General features: G+C 59.7%; 2 protein-coding genes across 3 annotated transcripts; both read right to left on the bottom strand.

The window, feature by feature from the left end:
* Nucleotides 1–5,009: 5,009 nt before the first annotated feature.
* On the bottom strand, nt 5,010–9,754 carry BCL7B (BAF chromatin remodeling complex subunit BCL7B). 2 transcript variants are annotated; one of them, XM_082068304.1, is made up of 6 exons: nt 9,602–9,754; nt 9,110–9,185; nt 8,534–8,630; nt 7,324–7,509; nt 7,068–7,147; nt 5,010–5,922 (listed from the first exon to the last, which is right to left on the bottom strand). In XM_082068304.1, exons 1-6 carry the CDS (start codon nt 9,691–9,693, stop codon nt 5,830–5,832), a joined length of 624 nt encoding a protein of 207 aa, XP_081924430.1. In that variant the 5' UTR covers nt 9,694–9,754; the 3' UTR covers nt 5,010–5,829. The 2 variants fall into 2 exon arrangements, with proteins under 2 accessions (XP_081924430.1, XP_081924431.1); XM_082068305.1 differs by having other exon boundaries at nt 7,324–7,494.
* Nucleotides 9,755–10,558: 804 nt separating this feature from the next.
* On the bottom strand, nt 10,559–16,158 carry TBL2 (transducin beta like 2). The gene is given in 7 exon segments (XM_082068190.1): nt 10,559–11,053; nt 11,055–11,264; nt 11,929–12,081; nt 12,941–13,066; nt 14,833–14,836; nt 14,839–14,984; nt 15,969–16,158. Coding segments are annotated over 6 exon segments (954 nt in total). The 5' UTR covers nt 14,936–14,984; nt 15,969–16,158; the 3' UTR covers nt 10,559–10,689.
* Nucleotides 16,159–16,224: the final 66 nt, after the last annotated feature.

Here is a 16,224-nt window from a genome sequence, read left to right as displayed (position 1 = left end):
GGTGAGGGTGTCAGAGCCTGGCCCAGGCTGCCCAGGGGGTTGTGGAGTCTCCTTCTGTGCAGACATTCCAACCCGCCTGGACACCTTCCTGTGTAACCTCAGCTGGGTGTTCCTGCTCCATGGGGGGATTGCACTGGATGAGCTTTCCAGGGCCCTTCAACCCCTGACATTCTGGGATTCTGTGAAATAATTTAGTGTGAGTAAAAAATTCAGAGTTCCCATGATACCTGGTGGTAAATCTGTAAGGTTTTTTTTTCCTGAGTAAAAGAGCTATAAACTTGTGCTCCAGGCATGGCTGACTTCTAAATGGAATAAGAAAAAGTGTCTTTGGAGAGATCTATGTCCTTTCTATCTGCCTTTCCATTATCCAGGTGTTCCTCTGACAGAGATGTCGCTGCTGCTGAAGCAGGAGGAACAGCCACTTGCAGCATCTCCTGCCCTCCCGACTGGTAAAACACAATGAGAACAGCAAGTGAAAAGGCACCATCATCAGTCTTTGATGTACAGATACACATTCCTGTTAAATACAGGGCAATACATGCAGATACCTCTCACATCCCAATGCTAAACATGCTGCTCCTCGAAAATAACCAGTGACAGTAATTTTAAAAAATATTAACACAAATCCTGTCTTAAGTTCAGAGGTTAAAATTAGAGCTTTACCCAGTCACAGCACACAGACAAATGTCAAACGCAAGCACATGCTCATCAAGAAACAGCAACCACTGTACTGAAACACTATTAACCGATCGGTAAATCAACCATCTGAGAGCAGTGCTAAAAGCAGGTGCAGAAAAACAACAAAATTACAAAAATAACTAGAAAAAATAGCAATTAGTACATACATCCATAGGTCGAAATCTGGGAAAAAAATCCATGGACTATGTTTAATGAGCAAATAGCTGTTTGCTGCTGCTGAGAGTGATTCTGACGCTGGGAAAGGACCTGGAATGCTGTGTCTCTGCCGTGTGTCTCAGAGCCTGAGCCAGAGCCGCAGCCCCGCTCTGCGGGAGCCCAGCAGGATTTACATCGCCCTTGGCTGCTTCTGCTCTCTTGTCTTCCAGGGCTGGTAGATGGGAGCATCTGTTGCTCAGCAACCACCGCAGCTCTTATAGCTGAACAGATTCTGAAATAATCTAAGTCTTCACCTAGAAGATCAAGCCCAGGCTGGGTTCTCCACCCCGGCAGAGCTGAGCTTTGCTGTCCCGTGTGTGTCCCAGCCTGACGAGCAGGGTGCACAATTAACTCCCGGTTGAGATAAATGTCTGAGACAATCAGACACCCGAACACTCGCTGCTCAGCCCTGGGGGCCAGCGGACAGCATTGCTTGCACCGAGCCGTGGGGACTGTACCGAGTGTGCAAGGCCTCGAATCAGAGGTTGGTCTGGTTACTTTGTTTGGGTTTGTTGGCCTGTTTGGAGGGTTTTTTTCAGCTAGTTTGCCTGGAATAGCGTTTTTTCAATTAACCAGGTGGGTGCGGATAACAGCCATCAATGTACACAGACAGCAGCAACAAGCAGGGCTCTGCACAGGAGGATGACGCAGAAATACAGCTCTGGCAGGACAGCAGAGGCCTTGAGATGTTGTGAGAGTCGGTCTGAAGATGGAGCAGTATTTGCCTGAACATCACCATCAAGAACTGAGAGAACCGAGGCCCTGACCGAAAGAACAGGTGGACAGTGACCTGGAGAGAGGCCGAGGAGCAGCATTGTGTGGCTCTGTCTCTCCGATGAGGGGGCTCCTGCTGACAATGGCCGCTGTGTGGACTTCACCTGCTGCTTCAGCCAAACCAGCCCCAGCCTCCTGAAAGCTGTTGTCATGAGGGTCTATTCCACCCAGGGACAAGAGCTGCTGTCCAGAAGATGTGTTCTCACCTGCAGCCTCAGTCACACGTGTCCCCACCTGCTCCCCCAAACAACGGCCAACGAAAAGGAGCATGGCCAGAGCTCACCAAGGGACCTGAGCTCACCCAATGGACCAAAGACCCCTGAATGCTGGACATGCGAGTGTTGGCAAGAGAAAGAGTGGATCTTTGGAGCCTGCGCAGTACGAGCCTGGGTTGTGAAATCAAGGTGGAGACTGGCCTGAAACAATGGGAGCGAGGGGGGGTGAAGAAGCATAAGAGATGAGACCACAATGGACACCGTTGAAGATCTTCCCACCAGAGGATCCCGAACCACGATGGAGGACCAGCCGGACTCCACGGGACCGGAGACCAGAGGGAGCTTCTGGAACTGGATGGTGAGAAACGCAACCTCATTTCTCATCTTTACCTTTAGTTTTCCCTGTTTCTTTCCCCTTTCTTTTCTTTCTCTCTCTCGCTATCACGTGCCACCTTATGGGCAAATTAATAAAGTAACACTGCTTGATTGACCCCTCAGCATTTCGGTCGCCTTAATTTTACACTCTGAGATCAAGGTAAAAGAACCATCACGAGTCCATCACCAAATGGCCCGTGACAGACGTGGGACACAGGGCTGAATTCAGGTGTGGGAGGGTGAGAGACAGAGCACAGGAGATCCAAGGCCAGATCAGCTCCCGGATGGCCAGATAAAGAAATGTGGCCCCAGAGCGCGACAGAACGGCTGTAAGGGTGACACAGAACAGGCGCCCGACTCCTGTGGGACATGGTGCTTTACTGAACTCCCATGGAGCTGTGAGCTTGCAGCCCAGCAACAAAAACAAGGTGTAAAAGTGCATTGCAAACCTACAGCAAGTGACCCCAAACAGATCCTGGGGCAGGAAAAAGGAACAATCACCATCAACTACACACTCTCGACAAAAGAACTGGGGGTGCTGACGACTCACCCCAACAACCGCCAGCAGACTGGAGCCATGGACAGCAGGACCCTGAGCCTACCGCCAGGAGCGGGGATGGGTATAGGAAACGTACAGGTAACTATTATTATTATTATTATTACTTTTTTCACATAGGTATTAATTTGTCTTTATCTATAAGAGCTAGATCTTGATTAATAATAACTCTTTGATCAGACTACTTAAATTTCAGTTATGCTAGAAATAAATTATTCTCTCTTTCTCTCTTTTGTCCGTAGAAACATTTTTGAGTGTAAGGGGCAGACAGTGCCCCTGTAACACGGGGTGTGTTCTCAGCAACTGTGTGCATCAAGTATCGTACTTAGTGGCAAAAATGGGAGAAAAGGCCAAAACACCTGAAAAATCAGGGAAATCAACATTCTTGGAGCAGTGGCATCTTCTGAATACCCTAACAGTTGTGTGCCTAAAATCTTATCTTTGTATCGCATTATCTTCCTAGAAGTTCTGTCAAATACAATCTTTAATTAAATAAACAAACACACACACAAACAAACCCCCCCAAACAACAGAATAACCAGCTTACCTGGGTAGAGAGATTCTTGGAGTTCAGAACTCCAGTTCAGAACTTAGAAAACCCAGCACTAAAGAGTAACTAAAATGATTAATTAGAAACCTCCCCTCTCCATTTTACTCAAGAAAATCCCGTGTAGATAGTGAAGAATGACAGTGTTGTGTCAAACCAACGGGACCCTGCGCTGCTCGGAGCATCGATGGTTCACTGTTCAAAGGCCAGACGTGGCGCCCACGGGGATGTTTGACGAGAGCCCAGCGCACGGGGGCGGTGACCCCCCCGCGCACAGGAGCCACCCGCATGGAGCAGCAGCCTCTTGCGGAGCCGCTGTGGAGTGAAAGACCTATGGGACAAACCAGCGCTCGAGTGCAGATCCACAGCTCGGTGGCTGCACTTTGCTCCGGGACCACACCGCTCCACGTTTCGAGAAACAGCAGCGACCCGGCTGCTGTGTCCACTGGAGTATTTGCTGGTTTCAGCGCAGTGTTTGCTGGTTTCAGCGCAGTGTTTGCTGGTTTCAGCACAGTGTTTGCTGGTTTCAGTGCAGTATTTGCTGGTTTCAGTGCAGTATTTGCTGTTCAGTGCAGTATTTGCTGTTCAGTGCAGTATTTGCTGGTTTCAGCGCAGTGTTTGCTGGTTTCAGCGCAGTGTTTGCTGGTTTCAGCGCAGTGTTTGCTGGTCTCAGCGCAGTGTTTGCTGTTCAGCGCAGTGTTTGCTGGTCTCAGCGCAGTGTTTGCTGTTCAGTGCAGTGTTTGCTGTTCAGCGCAGTGTTTGCTGTTCAGCGCAGTGTTCGCTGGTCTCAGCGCAGTGTTTGCTGTTTTCAGCGCAGTGTTTGCTGTTCAGTGCAGTATTTGCTGTTCAGCGCAGTGTTCGCTGGTCTCAGCACAGTGTTCGCTGGTCTCAGCGCAGCCGGCGCACCGCGGGGACTCCGCTCCGCGCCCAGCGCCGCGCTGGCTCCCGGCAGCACCAATTGGTGCCTTCACCCTCCGTCCTCCCTCCTCCTCCCGAACTCTGCATCCCACACGCTGCCAAAGCTCCTTTCATCGCCTCCTCTGATGGCAAGAGAGATTCTTTTTGGATCTCCCTCCTAAAACTGTTTTCCAACTATCTACAAAACGGGACGGCTGGTTTTGAAATCAATCAGCAGGCGTCCTGCTCATCTGGCCACCCTCATCCTGGAAGGATAAATCATTAAAAACACTTGGCGATTGTACCGGCAGCATGACAAAGGAAACCAAATGCCTTCGGCTTCGGCTTCCGCGCTGGATTGGGTAAACTGGAAAAGAAAGAGCGCCCTTCGCAACGCGCGAGCGAATGGAAGGCGGCGCACCGGGACCCGCGGCCGCCGCTACCCCAGCTCCGCTACCGGGCTCTTGGCACGCTGGGCTCTGCGCGTTCTCTGCGGCTGCGCGCAGAACAACCGCGGCTGTGGCGACAGGAGCGGCTCCCGCCGCGCCCCCCGCGCTGGGACAGACCCCGGGCGGCGGGCCCGGGGACCCGGCGGGGAGCGGAGCGGAGCGGCCCCGCGCGGGCCCGGGGCGGCAGGGCCGGGGCTGCCCCGCGGGCCGGGGGGGGTTCCCGGTCCCGCCGCCGGCTCGGGGGGGTTGGGGGCCGCGCTCCAACCCGGACAGCGCTGCCCACCCCCGCACACACAGGGCGCTGTATTTCAAATAGTTTAATTTTAAAAATATTCTATTCAGTGCTAAAATAACTTTCCACTTCCACGCGCGGCCGCGCCTTCGGCTTCGCCAGGCTCGATCACAGACTCGGCGGGACATGCAGTGGCGGCGGGGGGGGCCGGGGCGGCGGGGCCGGGGGGGCAGCGGGAGCTCGGGGGCGGGCGGCGGAGCCCCGGGGCGGGGGCGCTTCCTGGGGGGGGCGGCGCCCCCCGCATCCTTCCCGGGAACGGGGCGGGGACCCGGGGGCAGGAGGGGCTGTGGGCCCAGCCGGTCCCTGCCCCGCGGGGGCGCTCCCGACACTAATGGCTTTAATTAGCACCTTATTGCACGGCGTCCCAGCGCGTCCAGCCGCTGCAGGGCAGGACTCGGGCTCCCCCCGCCACCCCCATCCCCCCTCCCGCCTCCGCTCCGGCGGGAGCAGACAACTCACACCGTGGAGCGGGGGGCTCTCCCGCTCCCGGCACCTCGGGGAAGGCGGGCAGGGGGGGCAAAGAGCATCTGCCAGGGGCCGGGGGGCCACGGAGCCCCCCCAGACAACCTCTCCTGCATGGGAGACCCCCCCGCGCCGGGACAGGTCGGCAGGGAGAGAAGGAGCCAATAAATAGAAGCAGGTTTGCAGGTCCTGGTGGCAGCCCCCTCCGGCAGGGAACGCGGCTCCTGCCCCCGAGCAGGCAGGGCAGGGCGGGCTGGGGCAAGCAGGGGAGCGCCGTCCCCCGGGGGGGCGGGCGGGGGGAGCACCCCGGGCCCCGGGGGGGCAGCGGCTCTGCGAGGGGCTGGCGAAGCGCTGGCCGGCGGGCGGGCTCAGCTCTCCGAGCCCGCGGGGCACGCAGAGTTCTGATCCGCACAAAACCTCTTCAGGGGCGGCGCACCCGAGTCCTCCTCCTCTTCAGTCACCTGCAGGAGCCAGAGGGCAGGGACAGGAGCTCAGTGTCACCGAGCCACGCGGACTCAGGGACACCCTGGGCTGAACCTGTGAGGGAGCTCCAGGGCAACAGGAGTCAGCCAGAATCACAGAACCGTTTCGGTTGGAAAAGATCCTCAAGATCATCGAGTCCAACCATAACCCACCCCAGCACTGCCCCATGTCCTGAGAACCTCATGTCCGTCTGTCCAGCCCTGCAGGGATGGTGACTCCAGCACTGCCCTGGGCAGCCTGTTCCAATGCCCCACAGCCCTTTGGGGAAGAAATTGTTCCCAGATCCAACCTCACCCTCCCCTGGCGCAACTTGAGGCCATTTCCTCTGCTCCTGGCGCTTGTTCCTGGGGAGCAGAGCCCGACCCCCCTGGCTCCAAGCTCCTTTCAGGCAGTTCAGAGATCAGAAGGTCTCCCCTCAGCTCCTGTTCTCCAGCTGAACCCCCCAGGTCCCTCAGCCGCTCCATCACACTTGTGCTCCAGCCCCCCACCAGAACCACTGTTTTACTGCACCTCCATGTCCTTTCCTCACACCTCGGCACCTGAGCTGAAGCAGGGACAGCTCGGGAAGCCGGGAGGTTTGGACTGCGGAACGCACCCATCACGGTGCTTCTGCCGCAGCGAGGGGAAAGGGCCCGGCTGGGTCCATGCGCATTCATGGAATCATTTTGGTTGGAAAGACCTTTGAGATTATCAAGTCCAACCATTAACCTGCCAAGTCTACTTCTAAGCCACATATCACTAAACGAATTACACAGAATTTAGAACGACCTTATTTTGACTCTGAATCTTATTCTCCTTGAGCTAGGAGAGTATCTTTTCAAATAACACAAGGGAGAACAGCAACTCTGTTCTTACTCTATAGAGTAGCCAAAGGCAATATGCCATATTCAGATACAAAAAGACAACATCCGAAAATGTGCTTTTCTTGATTAGGATATTAACAAACCTTAAAAAGCCAATCAGAGACAGGAATGCAAGAACTCATTAATACTGTTTCCCATATTTACAAGAATAGAACTATCTGTCAGCAGAAGACCCTGATGTGCTCACAGGGGTCATTCCAGGCTGATATTTACAGGGTTTTTTCTAGATTCAGACATGGTTTCAACCCCCCTTCCCTTACCTGAGTCTCAAGGGGGACCGGCTCTTCCTTTGTGAGAGTGGGAGGCTCGTCCGCAACTTCCGAGGAAGGCAGGGAGGGCTCTGGGAGAACAGACGGGTTACGGACCTGCCGAGCCGGGGGCTCAGAGCTGAGCCAGCGCAGGAGACGAGTCTCTGCTGCCCCGTCCCCTCCGGCAGCGCCCCAGCACCTGCCGGCCCAGAACGGCTCCGGCAGGGCCTCCCCCCGCCCAGCGCCCACCCCGGCCCTCCAGCGTCACCTTCCAGCGTCTCCTGCCCCAGGGTGGGAGGCTGCGAGTCGTCCGTGCGGAAGTCAGAGGTGTGCGCAGGACTCATGGACTCGCTCTGCTGGGGGCTGGGGCTGGAGTTGGGGCTGCTGTCCACCTTCAGCTGGTAGACGTCCGACAGGGAGCTCTGGTTGCTGTTCTCATCTGCAGAAACAGCACCTAGTGAAGAAGAGCACCTTGACCCAGGGCACCACAGCCGAGGGCGGCACCGCGAGCCGGGGGCTTTGGGAGAAGGACAAGCAGAGCCGGAGTCGGTCTGGTATCGGTGATTCACCGACACTGGTCGACAGAAGCGCTGCTGGGCAGGAGACACCTCACCGGGAGGCACCAGCTACACAACTGGCCCATGGGAGAGGGTGGTTCTGCCCAGGGACCAAGTCTGAGCAGGCACAGCCGTTCAGAACAAATCAGTAGAAAGCACAGGGCTGACACAAAGTGCTGCGCTGCCAAACCTCACCCCCCCAGCTTGGGAGGGCCACAGCGCTCAGGCATTTGACGGCAGGAAAACTCTTGCTGGTGCCCCAGGGTTTTGTAGCTCCGCTGTTCGCGGGGCTGCAATGTGGCACCAGGAGCAGTGCTCAGCACCTGCCTCCAAAGGGGCAGCAATCCTGGCACACACCTTTCCAGGTACAGCCATCCCGCACCGCAGACCTGCAGCGTTAACCCTTCCCACCACAGCTCTAAAGTGCCAGCACGGCCCCTGATTGGCTTCCGACACACTGAGAGCTGAGCCGAGACACTGTGAACAGGCAGCAAGTCCATGCGCTGCCCGAGCCTCACGTGGCTCCCCCGCAGCCTGCTGGAGGCTGCCCGCGGTGCTCTGGGATCCAGGGCAAGGTCAGGGAGATCCTCTGCCCCTCCATCCCACGCAGGTCACTGCTGGGGCTCCGCTGCAGGCAGCTCCCGGCCCCCCGTCGCCGGGACTGCAGAGCAGGAGCAGGAACCCCCACTCCCCCGATGCCCTATGAAGTTTCCCACAGGGACATCCCAGAAGCTGGATGAAGATTCTTGCTGACGGCACAAAGAAACGGCTTCAGGAGGGACAGTCAGAGGGGGCTCAGCCCAGCCCCGCACTGCAGGCACACGCTGCCTGTCCCAACGGACGGAGCAACACCAGCAGCAACACCCCGGCCTCTGTGCAGCCTGAGCGTCCCCCCAGCCTGGGGGGCTCAGCCAGACCCACCTTGGAACTCCAGCAGGAGGGAGGAGTTTGCAGAGCTGTCAGCGGGGAAGCCGTTGGGCTCTCGGGCGGCGCTGCCACTCGACTTGGATTTCTCTTTCTTTAGGAGAGAAACAAGCAGGAGGTCAGAGGAGCCCCCAGGGGCAAGAGGACGCAGACGCGTCCGACTCGCTCCCCCGCAGCCCCGAGGGATGCGCTGGGGCAGCCCTTCCCCTTTGGGCACCCTCCTGACCGCCTGGGAGGCAGAACTGCACCTGGGGGGGGTTCAGAATCAGGACACAAGACAGAACTGAAGCGCCACCAAACACCAGGAAATGCCCGGGATGGAGGCAGAAAGCGCTGCGGGCAGCGGGAGGCACGACGGCACCGGAGAAAACCAGCCCGGCCCGGGCCGAGCAGCAGCCCCAGCCCGGGCCGAGCAGCAGCCCCAGCCCGGGCCGCCGCGGGGCCGGGGCCGGCCGGGCCGGATCGGCAGCGCCGGAGGGGCCGCCCCGGGCAGTCCCGGCCCGGCCGGTGGGGCCGGGGAAGCGGCGCGAGCAGCGCAGCCCCAGCGCCGGGCCCGTCCGGAGCGGCACCCACCTCCTTGCTGTCCGCCACCGGCACCCACTTGAAGATCCGCAGCGAGGTGTCGCCCACCGTCACCCACTTCTTCTCCCTGCGCGGACACACGCGGTCGCGGTCACGGTCACGGTCACGGTCACGGTGACGCCGCCGCCCCCGCCGCAACAGGGCCGGGGGAAGCCGGGCCCGGGGTATCCTGGCAACAAGCCCCGCCCTCCCGCCTATGAGGCTCCGAGTGGCCCAGACGAACGCCAATCGAGAGCACGCCAGCATCCCCGCCCCCTCAACCCGTACCTCTCGTTGTGATTGGATGGGACGCCCGCCGAGCACCGGCACTTCCGGTCCCCCCCCCGCATTCCCGAGCCGACAGGGCGAGCTAATTGGCTGCTGCCTCACGCAGCACGCTGATTGGACAGTCGCTATCGGAGCACTTCCACCGGCACCCGTGTGGTGCGGTGATTGGCTGCACGCCGGGCAGGCCCCACCCCCCCCCGCGGCCCCGCCTCTCACCATCTGCGGACGCGCTCGATGGCCGCCATCACTTTTTTGATGTCATCCTTGGCGCGGCTGCGGGTCTCGGCGCGCACCGAGCGGCCCGACATGGCGCCCGCAGCCCCGGCAGCCCCGGCTCCGCTGCGCCCGCCGCCTCCCTCCGCGCATGCGCGCGCCCCGCCCCGCCCACGCCCTGCGCGTGTGCGTCACCGCGCTCGCCACGCCCGGCAGAAAGGGGCGGGAGGAACAGGAAGTGCGCATGCGCAAGATCGCCCCGCCCTCCTGCGGGCAACGAGGCGGTGCAAAGGCGGGGCGACGCCGCCACCGCCATCTTGCTTTAGGGCAGGTCCCGCCCAGCGCCGGGCACGAGCACGGGGGGTCCCCCAGTCCCGGTTCAGCGCCGAACGGCGCCGCCCCAGGCCCGGGAGCGCGCCCGGAGGCCCCGCCGTGCCCGCGGCGGCCGTGCTCGGCCTCAGCCCCGTGAGCCGGGCTGTTTTAGCACCAACAACTCCCCCCTTTTTGCAGCAACAGTTGAGTGTGGGCATCTCCTCTGAAAAAAGAAAAAAACAAAACCAAAACACAACAGAAACCCCCAACCAACCAAAAAAAAACCCAAAACATACCCCCTAACATCCTTTTTTTAACCCCAGAAAAGCTCCCTGGCCTCCCATGGGACACCAAGTGGGGCCAAGCCCGTGGAAGGAAACAGCACAAGCTCAGCCCTGGGGAGCCCGTCGGGTTCCCCTCCTCAGCGTCCCGCTCTCCCTCCCCACAGCGGCACGGAGGCCCCGGCGCGTTCCACACTCTTTTATTACAAGTTATTCAGTGTTATGAAAAATAAAGCCCCAATGGCAGCAGGCGCTGCCCGAGCCGCAGGGAGCCGGAGGTGCCGCTGCAGACGGAGTTTAGTGCTTCTTGCCATAGACGGCGGCAGCGCTCTGCGGGCGCTGCAGATCCGCTGCTCCAGCCGCTCACACGCGGCTCTGCGGGCGCTGCAGCTCTGCTGCTCCAGCCGCTCACACGTGGCTCTGTGGGCGCTGCAGATCCGCTGCTCCAGCCGCTCACACGCGGCTCTGCGGGCGCTGCAGCTCTGCTGCTCCAGCCGCTCACACGCGGCTCTGCGGGCGCTGCAGACCTGCTGCTCCAGCCTCGCACGTGGCTCTGTGGGCGCTGCAGACCTGCTGCTCCAGCCTCGCACGTGGCTCTGTGGGCGCTGCAGATCCGCTGCTCCAGCCTCGCACGTGGCTCTGTGGGCGCTGCAGACCTGCTGCTCCAGCCTCGCACGTGGCTCTGTGGGCAGTCGTCTTCAGCACGGACCCCAGCTCCTCCAGCACCGCCCGCTGACCGGCCGCGTTGTGCAGGACGCAGATCACCCGGTCCCCACACGACACCAGGTAGCAGACGGTGGTGTCAAAAGCCAGGTCAGCGATGGGCTGTCCGTGCACGGCGAGGAAGCTCCTCCTCCTCCTCCTCCTCCTCCTCACCTCTCCGCGTGTTGTGCACCACGATGGCTGTGCCGCTGGAGACGGCGATGACACGAGCATCGGGGGACAGGGCGATGCGACACGGCTCCGTCACCTCGCACTTCCCCGTCAGGAGCAGGTAGGGATCCTGCTGCTTCTTGTATTCCACATCAGTGTCCCAGAACTTCCACGTCCTGTCTTTGGAAACAGTCGCCATCCTGCAGGCAGGAGACAGAGCACAAGTGAGGGTGAGGAGAGCGGGCAGCACCTCGACCCTGCCACGCCAGCAAACTGGGAATCCTTTGTGGACAGAGAGATCACAGAATCACAGAACAGTGTGTGTTGGAGGGACCTTCCCAGCTCCCCCAGTGCCCCCCCTGCCATGACAGGGACATCTGCACCAGCTCAGGTTGCTCAGAGCCCCGTCCAGCCTGGCCTGGGATGTCTCCAGGGATGGTTCAGCCACCACCTCTCTGGCCAACCTGGGCCAGGCTCTCACCACCCTCAGGGCAACAATTCCTTCCTTGTGTCCAGCCTGAATCTCCCTCCTTTATTTTAAACCATCACTCCTTGTCCTGTCACAACAGGCCCTGCTCAAAAGTCTGTCCCCACCTTTCTTAGGAGCCCCTCTTAAGTCCAGAAAGGCCACAATGAGTTCTCCAAGATATTTTGGGAAGTGTGAGTGTGTACACACAGGCTGCCCTCGTCCTCCTCCCAGAGCACAGAGCACAGGAGGAACCCCCGGGGAGCGCACGGTGGCCCCAGGCAGGGAGGGCTCTGCCCCCTGGTCTCCCAGGAGAGGAGCAGGAGCAGCCCCCAGAACAGGGAGGGTGAGAGGCTGAGCCAGAGCCGTGTGTGGGGCAGCAGATGGGACACACGTACCTCCTGGAGTCACTGGAGAAGGAGAAGGAAAGGATGCCAGTAGTGTGGCCTTTCAACTCAAAAGCCCTGGTCACCTCCCGGAAATCCCCATTCCTGGCAAAACACACCTCCCACACCTTCACATCGGGGGTGAAGCCACAGGACGCCACAAACCTGGGTGAGAGAACAAGTGGAGACAGAGGGGACGTGTCAGCGAGCGCGGGCTGTGGGGCAGCCCCACGGAGCGGGCAGGGGCCGAGGCAGCGCCCTGCACGGAGCGTGCACGAGACAGGGCTCTGCCAGGGAAAGGCCATCCAGGCTCCCACGGTCCAATCTGCGCTTCAGGCAGCTGAAAAAAATAGATATCCGTTTTCCCTGAAAGCAAGTTGGTAAGAGGAACGGTAAGGACGACCCTGGGGAGCAGAGCAGCCCCTCCACAGTCCGGGCATGAGAAACTCCACATCTGAAATAAAAAAGCCAAGGGTTTTGGATCCCCAAACCGACTGAACCTTGAGTGTGGCAAGTCTTCCTGCAACAACAAGCGACAGACAGAGCAGAGAACACGATTCTCCTGATAAGCAAACTCTTGGTAAGAAAGATTTTAGTTCTGTAATGAACTCTGAGCAGGTTACAGACAAGCCAGAGGTGGTGTTCCATGGGCCCACCACCACCATCTGAGGCCAATGCTGCTCTCAGCTCCTCAGGAGATGGTTCCCAGGAACAGCAGTGCTGAGGGACAACCGCAAATCACCGCGTGTCTGAGACGGCGCAGGCGAGAGTCAGCGCTCCCGGAGGGGCCACAATCGCTTTTTAAACTGTGGAACCCTCAGAAAATGTCATTGCAATAACAGCTAACTGCTGAGGGTCTGAACTGATGGAATCGTAGGATTGTTTAGGCTGGAAAAGACCCCTAAGCATGTCGAGTCCAAGTGCACCCAGGATGAGGTCCCCTGGGAAGGAGCAACAGTCCTGCTCAGTCCTGGGGTGCCCCTGACCAGAGCCGGAGCAGCCGGGAACCCCTCACAGCCCTCACCTCCCGCACGGCGACACCGCAGCGTAGGCGTTGCTCATCTGGTTGGTGTTAATGCTGGCCAGGACGTCGCCCTTCGGGCTCCAGATCAGGATGGTTGTGTCACTGGAAGCTGTCATGATGAACTTGCTGCAGGGGAAAAGGCAAAGATCAGGACAGGTCCCAGTGCTGCCACAAACTTATCAAAGGCCTGAGGGGGTCTCTACACAGGGCAACCCCCCCTGCAGCTGCACAGTCAAGAAAACCAAAAGCAGCACCAAAACTCAAAGAGTGCCAGTCCGCTGGCACAGAGCGAAAAGCCACGTCAGAAGAATCAGCTCCTGGTTATCATAAAATCATAGAATAGTCTGGGTTGGAAGGTACTGTCAAAGCTCCCCCAGTTCCCCCCTGCCATGACAGGGACATCTTCACCAGCTCAGGGTGCTCAGACCCCGTCCAGCCTGGCCTGGGATGTCTCCAGGGATGGTTCAGCCACCACCTCTCTGGCCAACCTGGGCCAGGCTCTCACCACCCTCAGGGCAACAATTCCTTCCTCATGTCCAGCCTGAATCTCCCTCCTTTAGTTTAAAATCATCACCCCTTGTCCTATCACAACAGGCCTTGCTGAAAAGTGTTTCTCATGGGCCCCTTTTAAGTCCGGAAAGGCCACACTAAGGTCTCCCCGGAGCTTCTGCAGCTGAACCCCCAGCTCTCTCACCTGTCCCCAGCAGAGCTGTTCCAGCCTCGGGTCATTCCTGGGGCTCCTCTGGCCCCTCTCCAGCAGGTCCGTGTGTGTCCTGTGCTGAGGACCCAGAGCTGGACCAGCACTGCAGGGGGTGTCACAGAGCGGGGCAGAGGGGACAGTCCCCTCCCTGACCTGCTGGTCACACTGCTGGGGATGCAGCCCAGGGCACCATTGGCCTCCGGGCTGCGAGCGCACGTTGCCCGTTGTATCTCAGGGCCCCCGTGTCCCCCACAGCCCCCAGTGGGCGATGGGCACACACAGAGCACACGTGTCTCACCCCAGCACCCCGGATTCCCCTCAAAGGGCTCAGCCCTGAGCTGGTACCACAGGAGCGAGGCAGCAGACTCAATCCTCCCCAGGGCTTCAAACACAACTCTGGAGCTTCCGAGTCCCAGACTGGGGCAGGCAGCTGGCTACAGCTCGTGCTGCTGTTACCCAGGATTACTGGTTGTGCCGGCATTTTGGACTCCTGCTTGTTTCCACGTGCGATGTTTTTCCCCTTTTCCATCTCGAACAGGGAGTTACCCCATTTACTCTCAGGTACTTGTTACAAGTTTAAGTTTTCACTTTAACAGCTGAACAAAGGTCTCAGGTAACATTTTCTCTGCCCTCCTATTACAGAGGTGAACTCGCATCCACCTGCCTCGGACTGTCCGCTGGCTCGTACTTGAAGCATTAATCCCTCAAGCCCTCCCCATTAACAGGTACCTCCCCCTGCAGCCTCTGTTCTAGAAAATCCCAGAAGTCCAAGAGAGACCATATGAACCCACTAGAGAGATTTTTGACTGGTTAAACAGAGACTGGTGGGCTAGCGAACAGTGATGCTCTCATTACTGAGACCAGACCTCTTTGCAACAGCATCCATGAACATGTAAATTAAGAGACTGTGCATATGGAGGCGCTAATTCTGTCCTTACAGGAACACAGCGTCACCCACAGCCTGCTGTCCTTACAATTCTGCCTGAAAATTACACCTTTCCATTTACCCAGGAGTAAACAAAGGCTAAAAGGTAACATCTAGAGGACTACAGAGAATCAAATAATGGTGCAGAAATGGGCCTTGAGAATGCCAAAAACTTCAATGCTTTCAAAGCGGCAGCTCTGACTTTACAAGGAAATCAAACCCAATCTCAAGAATCTCAATGAGTGAGAAGCTCTGCCCTTTCCATACCTTTCTCTGCAATTCCTATGTTAATAACAGGAGCCTTGTGCTTCTTTGGGAAGTCCCCAGCAGTTGCAGTGAAGGTGAAGCTGCCATCATCCTTCTTGGTCATTTTATAGACACGAATAGTTTCGCCATTTGCCAGCCAAACAATAAAAGCCCTGAGTGGAAGGACAAACACCCTGAGTCACTGAGGAACAGGCGACCTCAGCTCAGCCCAGTGACAACAGGCAAACTGGCAGGTCATTCAGTGGCACCTTGGGAAAGAGATACACTGGGAGATAAAAAGCTGCACACTTTATGAGGGCACCAAGTTCTCTCCCTGTGTGAGCTCCGTGCAACACTGGCTGGAGAAGAACAGTGTTTATTACTGCACATCTGGCAAGCAGACCCCTCCCCTCTCTAACAGAGGCCACTTCCCAAAGTGCTGAGCTGTGTTTCCACCGACCTTCCCGAGCCCCGAGGGGCTCAGCAGCGCAGCCCAGCCCAGCACCCGCTGGCACAGACCTGACCCGGCGCCTTCTGGGGGCAGTGAGGTGTCTGCCCTGAGCCCCGCGGTGCAGAGCCCCCGCTGTCCTGGCTGCGGCGCGGTCACGGCCCGGGAGGGACGCGGCCCTGCGCACCCGGCCCGCGGGACACCCGGTGCCCACACCCGAGTGACCCGGGCTGGGCCGGGGCCGGTGCGGAGCCGAGGGGCCCGGCCGTACGGGAGCCGGGCTGAGCCGGCCGCGCTCGGCGCGGTGCAGCCGCACGTGGGCCCGCGGGCAGCGGCTCCCGCGCCGCCAGCCCCGGGCGCTCCGCAGCCGCCCCGCGCGCTCCGCGGCGCACGACGCCGGGTACCGGCCGTTGCTGCTGGAGCGCGGGCAGCGCACGGAGCCGCCGTGGCCCTGCGGGGAGCGCGGTCACGGCGCGGGGCGGGCGGCGCCGGTACCGGGGCTCGCGGTACCTTGAGCGCGGCGGCAGCAGCCGGGGGGTGAGGCTGCGCGGCCGCGGTTTGTCCCTCCGGGCCCGCGCCGGCGGCTTCGCCTTCCTGGGCTCCTCGGGGCTGGCGGCGGCGCGGCCGTTGGTCCCGGGGCCTGCGGGGAGCGGGCGGGCAGGCGGGTCAGCCCAGCGCCGGCCGGCCCGGCCCGACCCCCGGTACTGACCGTCCGGCGGAGCGGCGGGCGGCCTCCGCGAGCCAGCGCGGCGCAGCGCGGCCGCCACCAGCAGCAGGACGAGGAGGAGGAGGAGCGCGAGGGCGCCCGGCAGCGCCCACCCGCCCAGCGCCGCCGCCTCCATCTTCCCGCCGCCGCCACCTCAGCGGCCCCGCCCCTCCCCGCCTGCGCGGGGCCCAGTGCGCGTGCGCCAGGCCGGTGGGCGGGGCCTCCGGGCGCGCGCGGGTCCGCGCCACTCCCGCCGCGC

The sequence above is a fragment of the Streptopelia decaocto genome (genome assembly GCF_964273445.1).
Source record: "Streptopelia decaocto genome assembly, chromosome: 18".
Classification (NCBI taxonomy): Eukaryota; Metazoa; Chordata; class Aves; order Columbiformes; family Columbidae; genus Streptopelia; species Streptopelia decaocto.
This window is presented reverse-complemented; position numbering and strand designations above follow the sequence as displayed.

Coding starts and splice junctions, on each gene's coding strand:
- BCL7B (XM_082068304.1), bottom strand. CDS start 9,693: ATGTCGGGCCGCTCGGTGCGCGCCGAGACCCGCAGCCGCGCCAAGGAT. Junction 7,148..7,323: donor GGGGCAGGAGACGCTGGAAG/GTGACGCTGGAG, acceptor CTGTTCTCCCAG/AGCCCTCCCTGCCTTCCTCG. Junction 5,923..7,067: donor CGGTCCCCCTTGAGACTCAG/GTAAGGGAAGGG, acceptor TGGCTCCTGCAG/GTGACTGAAGAGGAGGAGGA.